The sequence below is a fragment of the Cheilinus undulatus genome, linkage group 3, assembly GCF_018320785.1.
Source record: "Cheilinus undulatus linkage group 3, ASM1832078v1, whole genome shotgun sequence".
Taxonomy (NCBI): Eukaryota; Metazoa; Chordata; class Actinopteri; order Labriformes; family Labridae; genus Cheilinus; species Cheilinus undulatus.
The window spans coordinates 38,268,723-38,295,520 of record NC_054867.1 but is presented as its reverse complement, the minus strand read 5'-3'; the positions used below and the strand labels follow the sequence as shown (position 1 = coordinate 38,295,520).

The 26,798-nt window shown below is 38.3% G+C and overlaps 2 protein-coding genes across 4 annotated transcripts in view; one reads left to right on the top strand and one right to left on the bottom strand.

Annotated features, from left to right (window-relative positions):
• The window catches only part of mars1 (methionyl-tRNA synthetase 1), a 31,405-nt gene extending 29,242 nt beyond the window's left edge, over nucleotides 1–2,163 (top strand). Inside the window, exon 23 of the mRNA XM_041782548.1 lies at nucleotides 1,479–2,163. The gene's annotated coding sequence lies outside the window, so the exon portion shown is untranslated. The remainder of the gene's footprint in view (nucleotides 1–1,478) is intronic.
• A 4,655-nt stretch (nucleotides 2,164–6,818) lies between these two features.
• dctn2 (dynactin 2 (p50)) lies at nucleotides 6,819–25,499 on the bottom strand. 3 transcript variants are annotated; one of them, XM_041783291.1, is made up of 15 exons: nucleotides 25,315–25,499; nucleotides 24,921–24,989; nucleotides 24,044–24,052; nucleotides 20,532–20,628; nucleotides 19,915–19,976; nucleotides 19,604–19,702; nucleotides 15,897–16,057; nucleotides 15,167–15,314; nucleotides 14,838–14,903; nucleotides 14,547–14,585; nucleotides 14,248–14,325; nucleotides 12,728–12,799; nucleotides 10,919–11,021; nucleotides 9,839–9,930; nucleotides 6,819–7,607 (listed from the first exon to the last, which is right to left on the bottom strand). In XM_041783291.1, exons 1-15 carry the CDS (start codon nucleotides 25,348–25,350, stop codon nucleotides 7,521–7,523), a joined length of 1,218 nt encoding a protein of 405 aa, XP_041639225.1. In that variant the 5' UTR covers nucleotides 25,351–25,499; the 3' UTR covers nucleotides 6,819–7,520. The 3 variants fall into 3 exon arrangements, with proteins under 3 accessions (XP_041639225.1, XP_041639226.1, XP_041639227.1); XM_041783292.1 differs by lacking the exon at nucleotides 24,044–24,052 and adding an exon at nucleotides 21,494–21,499; XM_041783293.1 differs by lacking the exon at nucleotides 24,044–24,052.
• Between the last annotated feature and the right edge of the window lie 1,299 nt (nucleotides 25,500–26,798).

Genomic DNA, 26,798 nt, shown 5'->3' with positions numbered 1-26,798 from the left:
CAATGTATTTCTGCATTTACAAGTTGCGGATAAAGACTCACAGAGGTTCCTACTTACGTCACATTTTAGATAAATATAGCTGATAGTTGATAATGTTGTCAACAATAAGTAATTATACAGATGGATAACACATAGCATACAAAAAAGCCTTTAAAAGTCTTTAAAGTAAAAATAATATGATATGAAAGTAAGAGTTCAGCAAGGTCACCGTCTAAGACACAGCACGACACAAACAGTTAATGTCATTATCCCGGGTCTGGATGATGGCCATTATTAAGGTAAACAACAGCGTCGTCAACAACAACAACAAGTGGAGTGTCGATGTAATAAATCCGCGTCGTTTCGTCATGTCCTGCTCTTGATCCCCACTCCTGACACTTTTCTGCCCTAATCCCAAACTCAGCACACACAAACTGTTTTCCATGCACGGCGCCACGTGCACGGCTCAACATGCACAGCCCCATAGCAACAGCGCCAAGCAGCGAATAGAAAGCTCAAATACTGTCTCTAGGACCCGGGTTAAAGCGCTGCAGGAAGCACCGTGAACACGTCACGACTTGAGTGGCTGTTGCTGAGTAGTTCAGCATACTTTCTCTGCACCCCTCCCTCCATCCCTCCACCCCGCCGTCTGTTTATTTTGTCAGTCCCTTCGTCTGTGTTGTATTCATTATAAAACACTGTTTACAACCTCAGATCTGGGTTGCCATGTTTTGTCAACATTGTCTGGCCATGAGGGTCCTTGTTTTCCTAATGACAGCAGTCTCAATTAAACAAGAAAAACAAGTAAACAAAATAAAACAAATACACAGTATATTTATAAAAGATAAATATGATTACCCCATCTATTCTTTATTGTCTTCTTGTATTTTGCTGTGATTTAGCACACTTGAATGTAAACACATGCTCCAGACTGAGAAGTGTCTGGGTGTGGATCAGCTTTTAGATGAGATGAAGTCTTTACTGATTGGTATATTTGGTGATATCAGTTGCTATGGGGTTGTTGTAATGTTTAACTCGCTCTCGCCTTGTTTCGCTAACTATCTTTTGTCTGCCAAGTCATAAAATGATTTTCCCAGAGATACTTTTCAACAGATAATCCTTACCGTCATGTATTACATCATGTATTATTTAAAGGGAAAACAAACAAATAAACCAGTTATGCTTACATAACTTAACCTGACAGTGACAACATGCCAGTGTTAATATATTGCCAATAAAGAAAAGGAAACAAGGGAAGCCGACACTGTTTTAAAGAAAGGAAATCAAATGTGAAAAAGTGATGTTTTGGTTAGGTTTACTCATGTTTTTGTTGTGCCCCTGCCATATTCATTCACAACAAGTGTTAGTATCTTAAATTTTACACATTTTCAACAAAAAAACAAAACAAAAGAATGAGGAAAATAATGTGTTTTAACATATATGTGTAAGTATATTTCCCTTAAGTCAGATTTTGGCTTTTGTTTTCTCTTGTTTTAAAGGGAGAAAGTGTGTGGGGAATTTCCAGCCACCGCCGTGCTCCCGTCTATCCGTCCTGTCCTGTGCCCTTGGTCAGGGTTCCTCCACACCCAGTCCTTCCCCTGTCACACAGACACCAGCTGTCGGAATCTTTCCCCATCCAACAGATACAGCTGTTAACATGTTTCGTGATACTGTAAATTCCTTTTCTCTCACCCTTCGTCTCTCTTGATTTGCCCTTTCTCATTGTTTGCTTAAATCTTTTTTTTAAATTATTATTATTTCTGGGTCCCATAAAACCAGAGGAAAAAACTCCTCACCTTTTCTGAAAGTCTACATAACACTGCCTTGTCTATGTGGGTGTGTGTGTGGATTGACGTGTAATTTTTAAACTAAAAAATGACAGAAAAAATTGCTAAAATTTTCATCTCTTTCAAGCATTTTAAAATGGGATATATTTTCCAATAATTATCTATAAGCTTTATGTTTCTCTTGTAAAAAACATTCATCTCTTCTGCCAATTCCCGTCTCAGCCGAGGCCGATATTGCTGCTCTCTTTTGTCCGATTATACCCATTAATCAAATCATTTTCATTTAAATTTCAGGGAGGCATCTGTTATCACATTTAATTGCATATTTTTTCCAGCACTCTTTAAAAGTAAGAATTCATAATTTCATGTGTATGCTTGATTTATTTCCAGTTTTTCCATCACTGCATGCTCATCTTGTCCAGATTTAACAGCTAAATGTCAAATCCACTTGTTGAGACTGAGCTTCGTGACCACTTTTACAGTCAATCTTATTAGTCTGTTAAACCGTGTTTACCTCTCAGCCTCACCTAGCTCCACCTAACTGCCTCTGTGTTTTTTTTAAACTCCTTACAAGCCCCATTCTGCCCCACAACAGTATATCCATCCCATTTTACTCCGCTTACCTCCACCCACTTCTGTCCTTCCTTCTGCTTCACGACAGACTCCTCACCAGTCCACACTTATTCACCAGAATCTGACAAACTGATGGAGCGAGATCTTTCATCTTTGCCATCGCTTATTCTTCAAATGTGATGTTAGTTTTCACGCCCCCCTCAGATTTCTTTTCTTTAAGAATTTTCCCAGTTTTTCTTGTAATAACAGCTTTGCAAAGAAGTCTATATTGTAATAGACTGGGATTTAGATAGATATTGAATTTAAACATTTTAACACCAATCTTTAGTGAATTTCCACCTCCTTTAATCCAAAAGCCCCCCGTTATTTCCCTGATTTTGTGTACATTGTTTAAAAAAAATCAGTGCTGCACTGACAGCCGTGATTTCTTCATTTCATGGCGCTGACACATGTGTCAAAGATGAGACATGAGAAAAAAAGGCATAGTAGAAAAAAAAGCCCAAGCAGGAGACTGTAGGGCATTAAAGTTTAAAAGCCTGTCTGAACAGGTGGGTTTACTGGCAGCGAGACGCACACTCCAGGCGTTTAACTCCATCCTTTTATTCCTCCACTCTTTGTTTCTGGTACTGATATAGGGGGAAACTAAGATTTCGGAGCAATTGGTGCTCCCCACAGCCTCCTCTATATTCAGCTGCTCTGCTGCCCGAGGAGATACACATGTGCTTTTGTCCATTGGAGGAAAGGTGGCTTGAAAGCAGCTGTAATTTGACTTTAAAGTCAAGAATAGGTAATTGTAATGCATGTTACTGAGATGTTTCTCCTTCAGACTTTAAGCCAACTCCTTAAATCGACAGGTTTTCAAAGGGATTCCTGTATTATCAGTCACTTATATCCTACAAATTCACGGCCATGTAGAAATCCAAATAAAATCACAGTATTTTCTCTTTGAAATTTCACTGTGTAAAAGCGTGTCTTGACAGATGGGGCAGTGCTGACCCACACCCAAAATAGAAGGACAAATGCAGGATAACATGATATACAGTATGCGGTATGTCTCTGTGCTCATCTGGGGCATTCCCTTCTAAGTAAAAGCTCTGGATCTGATTCCCTCCAAGTCACACTTGATATGTGGTGTCCAAGTAGGCCACTATTAACCTCCCTGCCCAAGAAAGGGGAATTACAACTGTACTCAGTACTTGTTCTGATATAAAGCAAACATACAGGCAGTAAGACTAGGCTCTGTCAGTTACAGTGGTTTGTCCAAGCTTGTTTTAGAGGGCCATCCGGTAAGATGTTTTAGCAACTATGAAACTGACCTTTAGACCGTGTATCTCTTGGCAGCTCAGTCTGCGTCTGAGTGAACTCAGAGCTGTTGTGTCTAGATGACTCATCAGAAACACCTGATCCTTACCCCACTGTACTCTATCTTTTCACCTTTGTCCCTAATACCATCACCTGGTGTTCAACATGGGTGAGCTTTTTGTTCTAGTGCTTGTTATAAACCTTACTAATGCCAGCTGGATTTGTGGTTGACCTCACAAAGCAAGGCTTTGAGAATATTCAGCTATACCTGTGGGTGTGTTTATGAGGTTTGCCTTTTGATCCTTTAGGTGCGGATCTTATAGAACACCAATAGAGGAGAGCAGAGCGATAATAAAAAGGGAGGGGGATCAAAACATAAACCAGAGATGCTGTCTTAAAAGTACTCCTAAATTTAGTTTTTAAAATATAGACAGTCTAAAATATTCCTTTTCAGTTCACTTCAAATAAATAACCAATACAAAAATAAACTGGATCCTTTATTACTTGATGTGAGAGAACAGAAAAATATGTTTACTTGAGCTTCACACAGGTGCAAGACACTACAGGCACATTTTTTTGTGTGTGTGATGGTCCTAGAATCAATGATTACACAATTTGGTAATGAGATACAAAATATATATAGTTTAAAATAAAGTAGAAATGTGTTTAATTACAGTTGGATAATTCATGATTTTCAAATATAATTGATAGTTTTTCAAGGCTATAAAGAAGTATAGATGCTTTTATACAAGATACTTTGCTGACATCTAGTGGTCATTAAGGGGAACTAAAATTCCTAACCTAAAATAACCTCAGAGAGGTGGCTTTTAGAGGACTTTTTTTGCTAATTACATACAATGCCTTTAGAAAGTGCTCAGATCCCTTCAGCTCAAGTTCCCCTCATTTCTCTGAATTGTTGCTGAGATGTTTCTGCACCTTGATTGGAGACTACATGAGGTAAATCAAGTACAATGGACATGATTTGGAAAGGCACACACCTCTCTATAGAAAGCCTCACAGCTGACAAAGAATATCAAGGCAAAAGCCAAGCCATGAGCTGCCTGCAGAGCTCAGAGACGGGACTGCTGCGAGGTACAGATCTGGGGAAGGCTACGAAAAAAATTCTGCTGCTCTGAAGACTCCATAATTCTCACATTGAAGAAGTTTGGCACAACCAGAACTCTTCCAAGAACTGGTCGCCTGGCCAAACTGGGGAGAAGAAGGACCTTAGCAAGAGAGGAGACCAAAAGCCTGATGGTCACTCTGACTGAGCTCCAGAGATCCCATGTGGAGATAAGACAAAGTTCCAGAAGGACAACCATCACTGCAGCCCTCCACTGATCTGGGCTTTATGTCAGAGTGGCTAGATAGAAGCCTCTCGTCAGTGCAAAACAAATGAAAGCCAAGTGGGCTTTGTTGTTCAGCAGAACCTTTATTTTCACATCTGTGCCTTGCAACAATCCTGTCTCTGAGCTCCATAGATGATTCCTTTGGCCTCATGGCTTGGTTTTTGCTCTAGGCACTACCAGCAGTGAGGCCTTCTATAGAGAGGTGTGTGCCTTTCCAAAATCATCAATCAGTCAATCAATTTTTATTTGTAGGGCCCTTTATAACACATAAAGTGACCAAAGTGCTTTCCAATAAAATCAAAACATGTCCAATCTACATGATTAACCACAAGGGGACTCCAATCAAGGTGTAGAAACATCTCAGCAAAGATCAAGAGAAATGGGAGGAAACTGAGCTAAATTTCAAGTGTTTTGTAAAGTGTCTGAATACTTATGTAAATGTGATATTTCATTTTTTATGTTGAATACATTTGCAAAAGATTTAAAGATTCTGTTTTCACTTTGACATGACAGGGTAGTAAGTATCGATTAATGAGAATTTTTTTTTTTTTTCGGCTGTAGCATCAGGCTGCAACATAACAAAACTGAAAAAGTGATGGAGGTCTGAATACTGTTTGAATTCACTGTATATACTAAGTAAACATTGTATTAAACACTATTTTTGGGTGCTGGTTGAGCTTAGTTGGTAGAGCAGGAGTTCATATACTGAATCTATAGCTCTAAACACACTGGCCTGGGGTTCAAATCCCAATCCCAAAATTTGATGCATATGTCCCCTGACTCTCTTCAGCTAAACTGTGTATCTCTCCTGTACAAAAGTCCTAAAGGGACATGCATCATCAATTGAATTTTACTGATTTTAGGAGAAAACTTTTTTCTTGAGATCTTGACTTATCTCAGTATAACACTGGGTTTCCTGTGATAATGAGATAGTTTCCTTATATCTTGAGTATAAGGGCAAAATAAACAACAAAGGAAAAACTGTGCTTTGTTAGAGAAACAAGATAAGTCAAGACCTGAAGAAAACTATGTTTGTTTCTTATCTTGGGAAATAGAATAACATCAAATGTATGGATGCTTCTAAAGTCCCAATGTGCATTGTGAAAGATGAAGTGCTTTGGCTTAAAAATAATTTACTACCGACTGATGAATTTTCATCTTAAGGAACACATTTCCTTATTTTGTCATTAGAAGTTAGTACATAAATGATTAATACACTTTAGCTTGTACAGCACTTAAACACTGCAGGTAACATTTACCCATTCATACCTCATTCACACAGTGATAGTAGACAGCTGTGTAAATTGTCTATATGTATAAAATAATCCCATCCATACACATCCACAAGCAGCTGATGACAGAACCACCTTTTGGTTAGGAGACAGCCGACTCTACCCTTGAGCAATTGGATGTTTAGGGAACCTTGCATGACACCTCAATGGATTTTATTTGACATGACGAGATATAGCCTTATAATTTATAACGGTGTTTACCAGACCTTTTTGCCCAAAGCGCATTTGAGATCAAGCCAAAATCTTGAGCCAAACTATATCTATACAGTATACATAAAATATCTATATTCAAACATGTTCTAGTAACTAAAGTTATTTTATAGTTGTAGTAACATGATTGTACAGATTTCCATGGCACGCCAAGACTTGTCTCAAGGCACACCAGGTGAGAAACACTGATTAATGACATAAGAAGAAAGGGCTACAAATTCTTATGTATTCAGTAATTTGATAGTTATTTTTTTCAAAAAAAGTATTTTAGCAGTAAGCTTTGTCAGAGTGATTGTTAAAGCAGTCATGAAATCAAAACAAGCTCATTTTATCGCACTTTGTTTTATTGATTGGTTTCCATGACCACGGATGTACATTACAGTTGACTTGTAGGCAATGATAGAGCACATTAAAAGTTTGTCTGTGGAGTCCGTTCTCAGTCATAATAATATAGTTACAAGCGACTGAGCGTGAAGAAACGATAAGGTACACAGGCATATTTACATGCTTTCCTTCTGACACCTGGCCCTGACACCTGCACAGAAGTGCTCCTGCTACACTAGAAGACAATAGATCCTTTTAAATTCTTTTTACAGTCTCATCCTTTAACCCAACATTACTGTGATCCATCTACCTTCACCAAAGCTGACAGTACAAATCCAGTGATAGTGTGAGGTTTCATAGGATTGGAGAAATGTCTTACCTTTAATACTAATATTTTATAAAAACAATCCAGTCTAAAAGTCAAAGAGCTTACCAGGGGGACTGCATTCAGTGGCATGAGTAGAGTGGACAAAAGTGTTTTCAGTTGATATCAATTTGATGCAAGAAAAAGGAAGAAGGAAAGAGTGTGGACACGAACATTTTGGTCTCTTCTTTTAGTTTTCCATCTTTTCCCACTTTTAACATTCCACTTAGTGAAAAAAAAAAGGCAGAGGCAAAGTAGAAAGCAAGAGCGCTCTCCAGCCAACTCTTATTTGTCCATGTTCTCTTCACTCTCCTGGACCGGTCCAAAACTCTTAGGCTGCTTATTTGGAGACTTTCTTCATCCTCTGATCTAGTGCAGCAAAGTTTTCTTCTATAGCCACCAGGTTTTCCTTCATCGTCTGCTGGACCTGGAGGGATGACGGGGAGAAAAAAAAAATCAAGTTAGGGAAGCAAGGCTGATGAAGTTACGAGGGAGAATGATTGATGAGGTGGAGCAAAATGAGCCTGTTGTTGACAAGAATTGATAATGATGGTATTCGGTGAGGCAGAGAACAATGCAGATAGAACCTGTGTACGGAGGGACGAGTGAATGAAGATAAGGGAAACAGACATGCAGAGATAATGAAGGTTCTTACTGAAGGTAGAACCTGTTCACCTGTCTTTCTCTATCTTTTCAAATGTGACATTTTACTCCTCTAATCTTCTGTCACCCTGATGAAATCACCACTTAGGTCTGTTTAATCCCTAAATGTCTTTAATTTGTCATTTTCATACAACTTTTGTGTATTTTGGAAGGAAATTTTAATGCTGAAGGGAAGAAATGAAAAAACTATTTTTTTGCAGAATTACACACAAAATATGTTAAAATGACACCTTGAACTCCAGGAATTTGATGCTACAAGAGCATTTGCACTTGCTTGACAGAATACAGTTGCAGTGGTACAGTGGTTGTAGTATAAGTTACACACTAGGTGAAGTACAGGGCAATGAATAAATGTAAAAATAGTGGTTTCAGTGCTGATAATTTGGCACCTGCTTTTGCAGAATCTGAAAATATAACCACTAGGGCTGAACGATATTGTATTTCTATGTGATGATGATTTGCACATGCGCAGTAGTTGCATTGCATGGATGTGCGATAATCAGATGACCTGATGCACATCATGTTGCTCCTCGTATGCTTAAGTATTTTAGCCAAAATTACATGTTTGTTGATCCCCAACGTGAAGAAAGTCTGTCTGAAATTCTCATCGGAAGCCAGAGAAGCAAGCTCTGTTCAAGGGAGTATGTGAGCAACAGGTCATGCAACTGCCTGGTATTCAGCTTCAGGCAGACGCTAGTTAGGACCGATCCTAGGCGAGCTGGTTCCCGCTATAAATGGCACCTTGTCATGGTGCTCGATAATCAAGGAATGGTTCACAGCCCAGATGTACCCATTGTTTATTTTAGAGCTTCACTGTGTGCGCAGCTGCTTGAAAGTCACAACAGATAGACCCTGTAAGCATTCATTTAACCATCAGTTGCACTCGTGGACGTGACAATGTCATTCAAACTTAGCTTTGAATATCATTAGAAATGGTTGATGACATTTAAGCAACATACTGGTGAGTTAATTAGTAAAGCTGATGAGTCCGAGACAGCTTACTCTGTCTCCGCCCTCTGTGTCTGTGTGAGAGTTGCTGTGGCTGCACAGTGTGATATTTGAAAATGGAGTGTGTGTGTGTGTGTGTATATATATATATATATATATATATATATATATATATAAACTATCGCAATATTTCTTATTTCGAATATTGCTCAGCCCCAGTGAACACTATTTTAATATCATTTGTATAATAAAGAAAAATTACTTTACAGCAACTTTCCATCCATCCATTTTCTGTACCACTTTCCATGTTAGAAGTCACAGGGGGGCTGGAGCCTATCCCAGCTGTCATTGGGTAAGAGGCAGGGTACACCCTGGACTGGTCGCCAGTCAATCGCAGGCCTGACATATAGAGACAGACAACCAGGCACACACACTCACACCTACGGCCAATTTAGAGTCACCAATTAACCTAACGAGCATGTTTTTGATGGTGGGAGGAAGCCGGAGTACCCGGAGCGAACCCACACGTGCACAGAGAGAACATGCATACTCCGCACAGAAAGGCCCTGACCAGGAAGCACACCAGCGACCCTCTTGCTGTGAGGCAACAGCGCTAACCCTTGTGCCGCCATACTGCCCTTTACAGTAAATTTAACTATTACAAATCATATGGAAAGTATTTACAGGTTACCCAACAAAGCCTTGTGAATTTTAAAATTGTATTCTTCATAATTCATACTCTCAGCTACTTTAATGACAAACACTTGAAAATCAGATGTAGTCATGGTTTCAAAAGTCCCTAAAAATGTCTCTGGTAGCTTGTTTAATCGTATTCATCTAACCAGATCCACAACTGGAAAGTAAAAGCAGAGGCAGCAAACAGACAAAACCTGCATCCCAAAATCAATAATATTCCACTCTATTCTTTCAGAACAGTCTCTGGTGGCAGCATAAGGCCACCAAAATCCTGGTTAAAGTTTTACACTTAAACGGTCTTAAAAATGATCTATGGTGTCCCCAATGTGCCATAGATGTTTAACTCCTTACCTGTGTTAGCAGGGTGTTATTATCCTTCAGAGAGTTGTTGATCATCTGCTGAGTGGTGTCCAGGTGGGTCAGCAGCTGGCCAAACTGCATGGCTACCAGACGGTGGCAGAGGAAGAAATGAAGGCAGGAGGGAGATGAACACAGTAAGAATAATTTTACTCATTTGCAGCCCAGGTTTCAGCTAAGATACTGCAATGTTTTCTTTGTTCTCAGCCAAAATGAAGAGAAAGGAGTGATTAATTTATTCTAAAACTGATAAATAATGCCTTAAAATGTTATACAGCATGTCCTGTACTTGTTTGCTTTTATGGATAAAAACGGAGAAAAGAGGCAGACTGTGACAGATTGGTGGAAGGACAGTCTGGATGATAAATCACCTCTTCCTGCTCTCAGAGATAATTTATCAATATAATCCATTGATGCTAACATTCTGTATCATGTGCTAAATAATAATAAGATGATAATGTGATATATAATGTCATGCATCTTTTTGCCCCTGAGGGGGTGTTTAACATTACTGCTAGATTTAGTCTAATTCCATTATCATATTGGGGCTCCCATTCCCTGATTCATGCCCTTTGTTGTAATAGAATGGCATGGTTTGGGCTAATTCAATTATCCGTTTGAATCCCGTTTTCATCTTTTGTCTCACACACAGACGTTCACATTGTAAATGCAAATCTTCCAGGCTTCCCAGCTCAGATTCCTCTTGAAACGTGATCCGGGTTCACACCCTGTTATGCTCTGTGGTTTCATCCTACATATTTTGAATGTTTAATGCTTATCCCTACCCCCACTAACCTACATACATCTTCTCCTTGAACTCTCATGGGTGTCATTTCAAGGTTCTTCTACACTCACATAAAAGAACAGGACATAAATTATCAAAGTCTTCTTTGTTATTATCATTACTGGTGTGAAATTTGCCCCTAGAGCAATAAGATTACAATATTTGGAATATGAACTAATTACTCTGTACCAGTGCAGTCATACAATATTATTAGATTAAGTGATGTGACTTTTAACTCTCAGAGAATCATGTGAGGACACACAAGCTTGTTTTCAGGTCCCCTCTGTTACCTTGCTCATGCAGCTCCTTGACAGCAACAAGTCTCTGAACCACCTGAGGGATGGAAGTGGACACAGCATCCCACTTCTGCACAGTGTCATAGAGCTGCGACACCTGACAGGTGAACACATTCAAACAGACACTAATGAGTACATTTAAACAAGTTCTCTGTGGTGTTATTGTTACAGAGGTGATGTGTAGATTACATTTGTGTTGGGCTTTGACACACGAGAGTTTATGATTTTAACTTGAATCAAAATGAATGAATGATGCCGTGGTTCTATATGATTGGTATTTTCCCTTTTTAATAGCAGCTGGATTTTATGACTAAAGACATAGCTGCAGTTATTGTATGAACAATGACTTTATTGTCAATCTTATGTTATAGCTAACTTAATGCCACAAACTCTACTCAATGAGTGATGATTACAGAATAATACAGTATCCAAATAAGTCAAAAGCAATTGTATAAAAACATCGATTAATTATACATTATCATTCACTTCAATGATATAATATTACATGCTGCCCTCTACTGGCCTTTTAAGTATAAAGTATGTAACTGTTCATTACTCTGAAAATCATCCAGATTTCAAAGCTAATTGTATATTGTATGTTTGTCGAGAATGGACCTGAATCAAAATCTTTATTTCTAGGTCAGTTTTTGTTAACACAAAAACAATCAGTCTTTTTAGAACGGTGACTGAGATATGGGCAGTAGTTACATAGCTGGACATGCAATGTTGCTCATGTAACCTGAAGTAAGCCATGCTGCCAGTGCTGTGTTTACAGTAGGCCAAAACCGTGAGTTTTCTCTTTTTATGACTACTTGATGGTAAGTCTGTCTGATATTGCAATCTGCAGTCAAAGAATATGCAGTCTTTGTGTCCCCTGCATGTATGTTCAGGCTGCCATCGGAAATACACGGACAAGAAGCTCAAGGTAGATGCTCAGTTAAAGTAAGCAGATCTGTTCCTGCTTACAGCTGCACCTCGTCCCAGTGCTTGTTAATGCTGTGGCCACATGCGTGGTCCGTTAAGGGTGTGCCTTTATTGTTTTCATTACAGTTACAGGTGTGCAATGCAGTGTGGTAGAGTCACGACTGGCAGCTGAAGACAGTGATTTTTTGTTTAATTAGATGTCAGTTGATCAGACTAAACATAGCTTTGAACATGAATAGAAATGGTTGTTGAAAATGTAAGTAAGGAATATCTTTATCTGTAAATTTTAACCTATGTAGAAATGTGACACTCTCCACACTTCACCTCCTCTTGTGTGTTTTTATTGTAGCTGTGTGATGAAAGGAGGTTTAAGTGTGAATGACTTTTTGACCCAATTAAAACATTCCTCATCTGCCTGAAAATTCAATTATTGTAAGTAAATATAAATCGCATTTATCTAGTATAGTTCTATTTTTAAGTAAAACTTCGATGTATTCAGTAGAAAGACAAAATATCACAATGTCAATTTTTTCCAGTGTTGCTTAGCCTCAACATAAAAGGAACTTGACTTTGGTGAACTGATGGACTGCATTAGATCAGGCACATGCAGTTTACAATCCAACCAAAGCAAAATATTTTCCAAATGCCATAAAACTAAACTAAAGAGGTTTCAATTGACACAAAAAAAATCTGAATACATTTTAAAATATCATAATAATAAAAAACCTCTTACACTTGTCTGATTCATTGATATTTTAAGTGCTCTTTATGAGAGGGGGTCAAGTATATTGTGAAAAGTCAGTGCTCATGACTTTGGGAAGAATCTGAAGTGGTTACTTCAGTTTGTTGTGTAAGGATGGATGTATAAGACTGACAAACCTTGTTTTGTGTATCAGCATCCTCAATGGCTGCCTTATGTTTAGCAATCTCATTCATCTTTCCAAGGACACTCTGAAATGAAGAGCAAAAAAGATGGGAAAGTTTTAGATGCATTCAGATAGGCTGACACAGAAAGGTTATCATCAATCTACAGGCAAAACAAGCCCAAACTTGTCTGAAAATTTGACACATTTTAGAAGAAGAAAAGGCACTTTTGTCTTAATAATACACATTTCTCAGCAACTCACTACAAAGCACTCTCCCTGACCTGAAGTTATCAGACATGTACGGTTATTTAGAAAGATGTGTAGCACTATAATAACTGTTGAGCTCAGGAAATTCAGAGAAAAATAAAACACGTTACCCTTAAAATGTTTATGTGATTTTTATATTGATTGCTAGAGTACATAATGAGAGGAACTAAAGCAAGAAGCGTTCAGATCTTGTAAAAAAGTTTATTCTCATATGACATTAGAGCATGTTTGCTGTAAACTTTAGATCTGAACCTGCTCAAAGACAACAGAAACATATATATATATATATATATATATATATATATATTTTTTTTTTTTTTTTTTTTTACAGGTGCATAGAAGATATTTATTTTTTTAAAGCAAACAATCATTTGCACAATAACATCTATTGGAAATGTTTTGCTTCAGGATCCTAATCAGTCAAAAGTTCCAGTACCAAACTATTGTTGTGTATTTTGCAAGTTAGACAATGTGGAGGAGTTTGCTTGCCTTTATTGGATAAAACATCAATGAGATAGAAAAGACGCTACTGGTAAAACATAGCCTATATCAATAAGAATTAGGGCTGTCAAAAGATCCTTTTTTTTTTGCACAATTAATCTCATTCTTTCTGGAGTTAATCATGATTAATTGCACCCTCTGATCAAATTTTAAAATGTCACTATTTTGCATTCAGAACTGTTTTGTCTTGTTTTTGGATTTTTTGTACTGTCTTAATATAAGGGTAACTGACTTCCTGGTTGGATACAGAGCTGCTTTTATTAGTAGATTGAAGATTATAACATGAACTTATCCACGGAAAAATGAACTTGTAATGGATCTTAAAGGAAATAAGTGGATAGTAAAAAAGGACAATTTTTGACAATACAAGGCTGAGATGACTTCTGACTTGTCCACTGAGCTGCCTGAGTGTTTTTTAAAGTGAAATGAGACATTAAGGAGCAGTGGTGGGCTTATTTAAATCACTGTGGCTGCACGAAGACACTGACATGGATTGATAAAAGTATGCTGAAAGGGACAATGAAACAAGAGATTAATTGTGATTAAAAAACTTATAGTGCACGAATTTCAAACCTTGATTTCTCACAATTAACTTGATTAATCTTGACAGCCCCAGTAAGAATATATTCTTATTTAGTAAGACATGATTGACCAGGGCAGTCTTGGGCATCTTGAAGAAAGGTTTATACAGAAACAGTCTATGTAGAACAAAAGCATCCGTTTTGTCCTTACCCTATGCTGTGTGCTGTGTATTTTTTTAGTTACCTGCAGTCTAGCTTCTACTTGATCCAGAGTAGAAGAGTCCAGCGCACTGACCCTCGCCTGCAGTAGCTCAATAGTGTCCTGATACAAAAAATCACACAGACAAAGACATTATCTAAAGTTTGAGTAAAAAAAGTTTGTGTTCTTACTCTGGCGCAGCAACAGTAAACAAACTTGGAGGAAGTGGTGTCACCTGTGAAGTGTGACCCAGTTCTCCTGCTGCACTTCAGATACAAAGTGCTATGAATACAAACACAAACTCAAAACATTGTTCTACAAAAAGAACTTAGTTGACTTCCTACCATCAAACTGGCTCCTTGTACACCAGCACTCAGAGGCCCCTGCAACGTAAACACAGAGAAAAAAAACACAAAACACATTTTAGCAAGACACAATGAAGCCTCCTCCAAAATCTACATAAATCTAGTGAAAGGTTTCATTTCGATTTCACTTTTATGGATGGTTTCACAGCAACAGGAGCATGGAAATTTAGCTGGTTTTAGAATAAAAGTGAAGGATATGAACAGAATTAGCCTGAATGAAAGAGAAAGGGATGTGTGTGTGAAAAAAACTGTGTCTGAGACAGTGTGTACCTGCTTGTCTGATCCTGAGCCAACAGCTATCTCCAGCTCAGCGAGACGCTTCTCTAGTTCTGCCATCTACAGGGACGGAAAAAGGCAACACATGGTTGGCAGTGACAACAGCATCCCACAAGACACACACACACACACAAAAACGCCTACACACACACCTCCCTGCCTTTTGTCCCGCTCATTGCCGTCAAATATTCTGACATTCCTCCAGAGAGAATGAAAACAAAAGCGTATAGCTGATCACGCTGTTGAAACATTTGCTCATTTTGCTAAAGCATTCATTTGAGACACTCAACTCTGTGCTCCCTCCTCTTCCGTTTCTATTTTACCTTGGCAGACTCGTTGAATTTCTCCTGCTCCGGTCGGCTGTGCAGCTCATACAGCACCACTCCATCTGGGCCCTTAGCTGATGCTGTCTGTTTGGTGTCTCCGCTGCTGCGGCTGCCCTTGGCCGCCTCCAACTGGGTGAGCAGACGCCTGCAGCAAAGGAGACACAAAGGATTATACCGTATGTTCAATATTGTTATCAGCCATGTGCCACTCTGCACCTCTCCTCAATCTTCTTAAGCTCTTTTAAAAAACTGCAAGGTCAAGTTAAGCTTTTATCTTTAAAAGGTTTCATCACATTTTGCTCTCCTTGTGTCACTTTCTGTCCATCTTTATCTCGAGTTCCTTGACATGTCGCGACAGTATATTTTTATCTCTCTAAGCCTTCCCTCTGTTAATCTTTTACCTTCCCCAGTTTTTATTTCCCTTCTTAAATCATCTGTCTGTCCATTCTTGCGCTCCCCAGGTAAAGCTACACTAGGCTCAGCAGGATTTATGTGAGCAATTGAACCAACTGTACAGCCGTGGCCTTATTACTCTCACTTTCTATATCTGGGTTACAGTCCAAGGCTTAGTGAAATTAATTCCCCTGCTCTCCTGCTCCCTATCTAATGCTGACTCTCTATTTTGTCAAACCACCCCATTTTCCATCCATTCCCTGCCTACACCTTCAGGTTCTGATAGGTTGTAGCATCTGGTTTCAGAATTCTTTATTGTCTTGTCACAGCTCACCTGGCCAGTGCTCCATCTGGGTCGGCCAGGTTGATGTGCGCCTGCGGTCCCAGCAGAGAATCAAGATGAGCAGAAACCAGCTGCTGTTTGAGTTGAGCCGCCTGCTTGGCGAGCACCACTGGGGTCAGGCGTTCCTCTGCATTGCTTTCCTTTGTGGCAGTCTAAAAATAAAACAAACATTGATGCCAGAGAGCTTGATGAAATCTAGGACTACAAATGTGTTAAATACTTAGTGTTCTATCACAAATTCAAAGAGGGAAAGGACACTGTAAATACAAGATCTTGTGCACTAGGTAACAATGTGGGATCATTATGCCATTATTTTGCAGATTAAGGGATATTCTGGTATTTTTAACCTGTGTTGGAACCAGTGATCGTAGTAAACTGCCAAAGCATTTACTTAAAGGTAACCAAGATAAACAGCTTAATATACAGGGCACATTTCTTTGACTCTTTCAACTCAATACACAAGTCTCTGAAATGATTTTCTACTAAGCTTATTTGGTAAGCTTTAGAGAGCTTGGGCTGCTTTCCATGATAAACAGTCAGCTCAAATGGAATGAATCCAACAGAATGAATTTCTCTTGCTAAAGGGAAAACGCTTAACAAAAAGCCCCTAAAACTAGAAAGAATTGAGAGCAGCCTTAGGAGCAGACAATTTTTAAGGGCCCCAGATTCCAGCTAAGGGTTTGTGACAAACTAATCAAACATAGCAGTGTAATTTTAAGGTGTTCAATTACTTTTAGTACCCTGAGAGTTGGGTCAATTTAAAAAAGGTTGTAACTCCTAAAGATCTTGTCCAATATTGCTTGAAACTCCCTTACATTTCTTGTCTACAATAAAGGCTCATGCTTGTTTATCTTCAAGTCCATGTTAGTGGTGTATGACAAATAAAAAGGTTATCGCCTCAGTACTTATGGAGCTGACTATGTTGGTAGTCTTGTGTTTCCTGAATCTCTACAACAGAGGTGGCTGTTTCACAAACTGATTTGAGTAAGATTCATGATGTCAAAATTTTCTAGTGCTGTCAGGCAATAAAAACTCAAATAATTACAGGCTTTGTGATTAATTAATCACAATTATTTGCATGAATTGACATTATAAATGATACATTGTTGTTTATATCTTACTTTTTCATTTTATTAACCCTGAATTCACAACTTACTGTATCTGATCTGTAAAAGACAGACCCCCACAGGCTGTAGGCCTACCTCTGCTCTCAGTCTGACCAGGCTGTCTGCCTCCTCTTTTTTGTCCCTCTGTCTCTTCATTGGTGTTTTGTTACTCTCTAAGTGAGGGTGTAATTCCTCTAACAAGATTGCATTACACAAGTGCATGCAGGAAAGTTCATGCTTCAAGAACGTGTTTTTAACAGCATCCGATCTTTTTATGAGGTTTTAGAGTGGCAACACAGGAGTAAACTTTAAACAGGAAAGTCTGCACATCATTTGCTGAATTCAGTATTTTTGGACATAGCACTGCTGCACGTCTGCATGAGGGTGATAGTGTTTGTCTCTGTGTACTTGTGTGCACTACAGAGAAGCACTCACAGACAGAGGCAGGAGGAGAGATAGAGACTAGAAGTTGTCCTATTAATAATTACAGGATGGTGTTAATCTTTCGGATATATAAAATAATAATAATTATCACAAGACCACAATATGCATGGCTTATTTTTTTTATCCAGTTTACAATGCTACAGTGGACAAATGTAGGAAACACTGATGTGATCAATTTGCTTTTAACAAAAATATTGTGCTGTTTGCGTGATTAATTAATCAAAATTATTGTTTTATTAGTTCCACAGCAGTAATACTTGCATAGAATTGTATTTTACAGTTTACAAAGCAATACTATCTGCTTTTATTTTTATGATCAACATTATTCAAAGGTATCAAAGCTTTAAAAAACAACTTCTGTTTCATTAGACTTGTGCATATGAGTGGGATGAATCCCTCAAAAATTATAGGTACCATAAACCTGGACTACAAGTCTCCTCAGTAAGCTGCAGTCTTTTTTTGGAATCTCACAAGTGGAAAAAGGTTTAAACCATTTCCGTTCCATTTAGCAAAGTCCAGTATGTGCAGTTCTGTGCATCGCTGTTGCTCTTTTAATACCATCTGTTTTCCCTCTATGGAGTTTATGTATTTACAAGCTACAGTATGGCAGTTGAGCTGTCAGTGAGCCTCCATTGATTGTTGTGAGACTCACAGCCCATGAGTTCCTCTACCCTCTGTTTGTCTCTTGTTTTCCTTACTGAGGAGTGATTCCAGTCAAACTAGAACTCAACAATAATGTTAACACTAAAGGTATACTTCCTTTTTTCTTAAAATGACAGATTATGACTTAACAAGGAAGAAAAGCAGTTCAAAAGTGCCACACACTACTGCTATGTGCCATTTTGTATCCCAGCACTTGAAGTGGCTTTATGCAAAACACAATGAATGCAGTGAGTTTACATTTTTGTTAGGTCTCATAAAGCATGTGACAATGGCAGCTGTACACACTTGAAGTCATGATGTTTCATGTCTTAGCACTTTCTACAGGTTTGTAAGTCACCCCAGAATATAATCCACATCCAACCTTTAGATGGAAAAAACAAAACAAAACAGGCATTAGAGTCCACCGGATGTTATATTAAACCCCTGCACACTTTCAAAAGTGCACCAAACCATTGGCAATGTTTATGTACTGGAACTTTGCCAAAACACACAAAACCCCAACTTTTACTCTTGGAATAGCAAAGCAGAGTGCATGACATAATTGTCAGTTACAACTTTGTACATACAAAGTCAGACTTAAGTTTTACATCCTTGTATAAAAGCTTAGCACAGTATATTCAAACAAAGCCACACGTTTAAATATTTAAGTGTAGTATGACATGTTAGCATTCATATATGTAGCATCTGAAGTTTTCATTCAGCAAAACGAATGAATGGATACCCAGACTACTCTTAGGTCTTTCGTGAGAATAAATTTAGATCTTGTGGCAGAGAAGCAGCAGGTTCACCACAGCCAGTCTGTATAATCTACCAGCATGACTGGCATGAGCCAAAACCCACAGACACTGTTACAGAATCTATTTCACTGGCTGAAATAGAGTCTGGTGTACTATCCACTGAGAGCAAAGTCTGCTGCTTTATGAGAAAAAGTTAATGATACCCCAGTTTAATTAGTTTCTGGGTTGTGGAGTCTTTGTACATTTGAAAAACAATTCCTTTCACTGCTTTTAATCAGCATTGATTCTCACGGTGAATTAAAAGCTTCAGTGCACACACAAAACAAAGCTTTTGGTTCTATTCTAAGATCTACAGGGGACTGAATCTCAATATCTCACAACTTCATTCACTTTGATTCTGGGGGACATGATTTGATTCATAAATGTAACATCAACTTTTATACAGATTTTTGGACATTTTTAATAGATTCAGAATCGCAGAGACTAGTATTTGGAGTTCTGATGTAAAATATTTTCACCTGGAAGCTGCAGCTGCTACAACAATTACTACACAAATCTATATTAAACCTTGGCGCGTAAAGGTTTTACTCTCCTGAATTAATGCCCGATTACTCTCCTGAATTAATACCTGATTTAACCCCCCCTCCACACTTCCTCGTAAGGCTACCTTATCTAAGTCATCTCTCACTAAGTCCTGTAGGCAGGGACGAGTGTTCTTCCATGTGCATGTGTGTGGCTGTAAGTTCACCTGGATAGTATCCACCTCCTGAATGAGTTCCTGAATCTCATTGACCAAGCGCTGGTACTTCTGCTGGGGTGTCTCCTTCACTCCACAGCCCTCTCCAAGCTAAACCAAGTAAAGAGAAACAGTCTGACTATTACAAAACAGTAAAAATGTATCCACACCTTCAAGAGCAACCTTGACATTGAACAGCATAACACTGTCTCAGACAATGTAACATGCAGCCAGTGAAATAAAAAATCCTGATGATTCACTAACAGAATTTCCCAAAGAATAAAAGTGGAGAAAATTTTTTTGGCAGAACAGTGAATACTCACAATTTCAAATTCTCCAGATTCATAGCCCACTCTTCTGCTTTTACTGATTCTGTCTGAGAAGTCTGTGAAAAGGAGGCAAATAAAATGAAGGAGATTTATATGACAGACAAGACAAGAAAAGTGCTTGTCAGACAAAAGCCCAATGTGATCCAGAACTACCATACTTTAAAAACTAGCTCCATCCTTTAAGAGTAGATACATCATTTGGTAAAAGCCATTTTGTAGAGATGTAAAACAGTTTTGTCCAAGGCTTTGATTAAGTATGCGTTATATTTTTTTCCCAGGACTGAAGCACACCTGTGAAATATCTCTTAGTTACCAGGTTAGTCTAATTAAACAACTTTGCAACAAATCCTATGCTAATGTGTTGTTCACTCTCTGCTTAAAATGTTTTGAGAGGTGTTAATTCAACTGTGTGGACATTTTAGAGGCTGAAGTTTATGTTGATGTTAAACTGAGGTGTATCATATGCATGCTTCAATTGCATACCTTTAGTTTGAAATTACTGTGATAGTCTACTGCTTTTAGTAATAGTTAACTTGTCCTACTGTACTACTTTAACACCTCATTATTAGGTTGTGGAATAAAAAAATGTTTTTTATTTACTGCAAACATACCAAGTCCCTTGGTGGTGACATGCTTGTCTTTGAACTTGTCATAGGCTGCATTAGGGTTGACCACAATCCTCTCCACACTGTCGCTGCAGAGCTCTTCCTGTCATTGAAAAACCCGAAAATAAAGTCAGATGAACAAAGAAATAGCCAAAAAAGGGCACGTACAACTTTACAGACAGCAAAGACTTAAAATGAGCCTTGACTTACTGAACCAGTGAGCCAAAAGTCTCATATCCCAAGGTAGACTTGAAATATATATGTCAACAGGACTGGTAAATTTTGAGAGGAAATTCCAGGTTCAATCATTGTACCAAATTGTGATTAAAAGGCAGAGATTTTGGCAGCTTGGTTAGTGTGTGCTTGATTGTGCTCGAGGCCATAGGCCCTCAGAAAATAAAAGCCAGTGTAGCCATGAATCAAGAAAATCTGCAAAAGTTTAGCAGCCATAATTTATGGATTTTGGGGTGGCATAGATTATTTAAACATACCATTGTATTGGAAATACCAGCAGCTAGGAGACAAAGGTGACAAACTGTGTTTCACAGTCATACCCATACCCACGAAAGTGGACTCTTTTGATATGTTTTAAAAATATATTTTGTCCAGGTTATTGAAGTCTACTTTGGTTTAATCAGTGTTACATGAATAAAAAAGTGCAGAACCAAAGCTAGAAGCCTCTAAAACTTTCTTTTCTAAATGACTGTTCCTTAATTAGTGATTCTTAGGAAAACAAAAATCATTTGATTAAAGCTTCCTAGAAATAAATTATAGTGAACTAGAGGCTATATTATATTAAATTATGGAGAATATTATAACACCACTGACACATACATAAAGATGGTATGAGTATGGGCTTACACACAAACAAACACAGATTTGGATGAAAAGATAACACAGAACACAGACGGTTACACAGATGCAGGGTGGAGGAGCAGGAGGAGGAGGAGGGTTAGTCAGGCTCTTACCAGCTCCTTGGGTTTCCAAAGAGAGTTAGAGAAAGTAACGCAAGAGCAGAGGGAGAGAGAAAAGTAGGGGGGGAGAGAGAGAGAGACAACACAGATTAATGTGGTTATCACATGCCATGCACACAACAGGAACAGTTGGCCGGGGTCAGGGAAAGATAAGAAAGAAAGCAGTGTTCAGAGAGTTTCTGCTAAAAACCCTGGAGACACACGGGACAGACTGCTTCTGATGTCTCCAGTTCTTTCTCTCTTTCCCAAGTCAGGGTGGTAAGATGGTCCATTAACATCAGCATGTTACTTTCTCCTTTGATTCCATACTGTACTTTATAATGCAGTGTGACCATATGCTTTCATGGAGAGCACTGCAGGTCTCACAGCATTATGCTATGGATGTAGTGGATTGGTGTTTTCAAAAACAGCATGAGTAAGAGTGAATGGTAACAGGGGTTTGAGGGAGACCAGAAAGTTAACTGAAACAGGCCTTAACACTTGTAAAAGCATTAAGTTCAACAAACTGACATCCATCATGAATCTTCAGTCAGACTGAGTTATTTCTTAACAAACATGCAGTTCATCGGAAGTTAATCTGCTGGCTTAAATGAAGCGGTTAATAATTTTATCCAAGTAAAGGCCCCTGTACACCATGTTTAGCTGCCCACATTAAAAGAATTTGGCCAAAAACCAACATGATACTTCACACCCTTGGACATGTCTGCAGATGCCCCACTGATGGCAAAGCTTTTGTGCAGCCTTTAAACGATTCAAGTGAAAATGATATTAACCTTGCCGTACATGCCTGATTTTTTTTTTTTACAAATAATGAGAAGACAGAGATACGGCAGTAGAAAGAGAAATACAGCCCGTTTGACCGAAAGGACTGGACTGAAGGCTTCAACACAAAACAGTTGCTTACAAAACAAACTATGTCAATGTTGACTGGTCATGTTTGTAACAGTATCTTTTCCACTTAATATGGATACAACGGATGCAAATAAAAATCCAATTCACCTATACGTGAAATTACTAGGACTGACACCTTCCAGTCAGTTTGATGATAAGCTTTGGTCACTTGACTAAAATCTTGTTGGTCAGACAATTGGGAGGGCAGGAGCGCACAGCGGAGGGAATAAGAGAGGGGCATGCAGGAGTGGGCAATCCAGGTAGAGAGGACAACTGTGATACACGTCTACAACATTACTTTCTCATTGTTTCACAGCGGTTACACTCTAACTAACTGAGAAACAACACATCAACTTGACACAAAGATACCAATGTCTCTGCACTGCCCTCCATCACAGCATCCACTCCCAATGCCTCTTTAATTCAGTGATGGCGAATATTAACTGCCTTAATCATCTGATTAAAACACACTCCTGCTCTCCTTCTGTTACAGTCAGATAGAGAACATATAGCAACGTCTCCTTGAAAGTCGTTCTTTACTATTCAACCTGCAGACTTTTTTCCACTTCACCTTAGAAAAATATACAATGGATGTTGTCTGGCATATGTTGAAAATTATACAGTGCCAGCTGGAACAAGTGGGTCCTGCAAATAGTTACAGTTATAAATGAAGACATAGACAGTTATCTTAAGATATTTTATATATAATTCTAAATAAATGTGGTGCAGTGAAATCATATGAATATAGGCAGGTGCACGCTGGTTGGCTTTGAGTCAATAGTTATTTAAGTATTCAAGATTTTAAAAACAAGTTATAATGCTGCAAAAAGCTCATTTCAATATTTTTTAAAGTTCATTTAGACTGTTAATGAGTGAGGACACTGATACTAATTAGATTTATCTGGAGAGAACATGAAGGTTTTTGTCTTTTAATACCCTGATGACCAATTGATTGGTAGGCGTGTGGGTGTGATTACAGTCTACCAAGTTCTTTTTGGTTGTCTTTAGGCCTAGAAATCACTGAAGGTAGAGCAGCCAGTTTCAATTTGATTCACCAGAGATTCAAAAAACATCAGATAGGTGTGTCAAAATGTATTCTTTGGCATCCAGTTCAGCCTTTTAAATTATATTCACCTCAAAAACTATGTCATGCAATGAGCCTGGAGGTTTTATCGTACACAGTACAGGGGCCTTTGAAATGCTCAGTTAGTGTCATTAAAGTGTAGTAAGCCAGGAAGCAATTGTTAGAACACGATGAAAGGTTAAAAAGGAAAATGATATTCAAATCAAATAGACAAATACTTTTCTTTTCCTAACAATGTTTCACTCTCACACTTCTTTGAGCCTTCCCAGCTTTGCCAAAGCATGGCCAAATGAATGAGATAATCAAAATGCTACTGAAGACCCATCAGCAACACTGTCCACTGACAGGACAGTTTATATAAGCAACACAAATAGGAGGAAAAGAATTGAATCCTTGCACTTCAAAACAATCAAAAATGTATGAATTACAGAGCACAAAAGGGTCACTCCATTAATGTATTTCTCATTTCATCCCAATCAGCAGAAGTAAGAAAAAGTGGATATAGGTTAAAAACATGCATTATAAGCATGGCATTAAGCTCACTGAGAGTAAAATGGAGCCAGTCTTACTTGTACAAACTAGAGTTCCAGGAGGGGTGGGGGAGAGTCAAAACAAGGGCAAGGGGATTTGGAGAACGAGTGTGGAAACATGGAAGGGAAAATGCCAATTAGGATTCATTTTGCTGGTCAGTAGTTATCCAGGCATGTTTAAAAGAGATGTCAGATCATCCATTATCAGTTTATGAGGTCCTTATGCATATCACAATTAAATGAGGCAATAGTATAGAGATGTCAACTCTGACTAGATCACTGCTGAATGTTACTGTTAGAGAGCAAAGAGAAGAGACATTTTCTTAGGCTTAGAGTCATAAGACCAAAGTGTTGACATAGTTGTCAACATACAAAACACATTTTGACTAATGATATTTAAAAAAAAATACAAGTGCCTGATGAGGGGAAAGTTTTATGTCCTTCACATAATTACACTACCCTCTCTTACTTACAGTTTCCCGCATATTGTAAGCAAATAGACTAAAAAACACATTAGATAAATTTAGAGGGTAAATTGGCATTTGAAAAAAATACTGAGTTTTCAACAGAGGCGTGTTCTTTGTACAAAATTATATATCAACATGGTTAACTGGTAGCCTTACATACAATCTTATAATTAAGGTAGAAAACAGGCCAATTTCTTTTTGTCATTAGAAAACAGTAGTAAGTAAGAACACAACACAACTGATTGTCATTCAAATCTCACGACTTAAACCTCTTCATTATGCATAAATTCAACGAGTGTTGCCGTTTAGCTTAGACATTTGATGCATTTGAAACACCGGATTTCCATAAATGACAGCGTAAACACTTGTTAGCCTGCTATGTTAGCCTAATATGCAACCAAATCAGCCCCCGGGCTCACCCAAACAGTAAACAAAAAACAGCTACTTACCGACTCAAATTGAGCCTGGTCATCCTCTGGGAGGTCTCCGGTCTCGTACACGTCCGGCTCGTTAAAAGCCTTTTAAAACAATAAGGTAAACAGTATATCACAGGGTCATATAACCCCTTTATTAACATTAGCCTGGCCAACGCCCCGGCTCATTCAACAACCCGTATTTGCTAACCTGTGCTTTCTGGATAATTGTATCAGAAAACGTTACATTAGCTCAAGTCTTAGCGGATAAAACACAGGAACTATTAAACATTTTGGTGTAACTGTTGCTAACAATATGCACGAAGCAAAAACGACAGCAGAGATGTTAGCTAACCTAGCTGTCACAGCTTGGAGCTAGCGTTGCTAAATAGCAATCAAGCTAATCTGTCTGCTAACGATAGCAACTTACAATTCCTGGTAGGTTTGCGTATTTGGGGTCAGCCATTCTCAGCGAGAGGCAAATAAGAGGCCAAAAAAAATCACGAAAAATCTAATAAAAAATCTTAAAAAGTGCAAACTGTCGATACAACCGCGAGAAAGTGTAACAAAAGCTAACGGTAGATGAGGCAGCAGTCTCCCAGCCGGCTGATGTGGTCACTAGCTTGATTTGACACCGTGTACGTTTCCTTTCTGTATTTGCAGCCGGATGGGCGGTGATGAGAACGATAGTTGAACGAGGAAAGCTTTAACGGCCCATCAAAGACAATGAAACAAACGCTCCCAGAGAAGGACGCTATTACGCATGCGTGCCGTTTGACCAGTGCATTTTGACAATTTTCTGACCATGCATTGTCAAACTCTCGTTATGTATTATTTACATCTAGCACGGTATCATCGCATTTGTAATGTATCTCTATATGTTTTTTATCGCTAAATTTATATATTTTTTTCAGTTGTATTTATAATAGTCTTACTATTTCAGAAGAAAACATTGACTTGAAGCTTAGCCGTCACAAGGTGGCGCTACAGGCACGAGCAAACAACTCAATTAAGAACCAAAGATGGTTAAATGTGAAAATGACTCACTCAGTTAGGAAAGTTAACATCCAGGCAAAACAAGGTGTATTGTGCCTATATTTGGAAAGTAACAGTAATCATTGAATTAATGCTGACTAGGTGTGTGCACAGAGTAGCCAAGTGATTTATTTTCAAATTTAATAATTTAAGAATCAAACTTTAGAGGTGCTCAGTTCCTAAAGACCCTGTGACATGTAGACATTTTTGCAAGTGTTCAGTGCACCTACTAAGACACTAATATCACAAGTGATATTTTCCAGTGTGCACATTTATCAATGCTGAAAACAACACAGGGTTCACCCCCCAAAATGTGTACATTGTTTTAACGGAACATGGTGTGGTTCGTTTTCATGATAAAATATAGTTGCTATCATCTTTGTTGGCTGATCACATTAACATTACAGCTCTTTTTAATGCCTAACCATTGTGGAAGTCAATATAAAGGCAAATGCCTACATTACTGCAGATAATTTTGAGATAAAATTATTTATTTTAATACTTTAGTTGTTATTTTCAGCCATTTTTTATCACCATGCTCAACTACATCCGATAAAGATATGTTTTACTTTTCATGGAACCTTAAGCTGATAAAATTAGACTTTTTTTCTTTCACATTCAGGGGGGTTGCCTCTTTCAGACATGATTTATGGCATATTAGATTGACATAGTGCTGATTATTGCTACGCTTCTTTTAAAATTTCCCAGGTAATAAGAAGATATTTACCATATATTTGTCAGGATTTTAAAGATCAGATTGGGAAATGCCAGTATTATTTTATAGGGGTCCTGAGATTAAATTAAGGAGTGCTTCAGCTCCCCTAAAGGGTCTTAACTCACCTATGACAGTCATGCAACAATAATGGTAACTTGTACCAT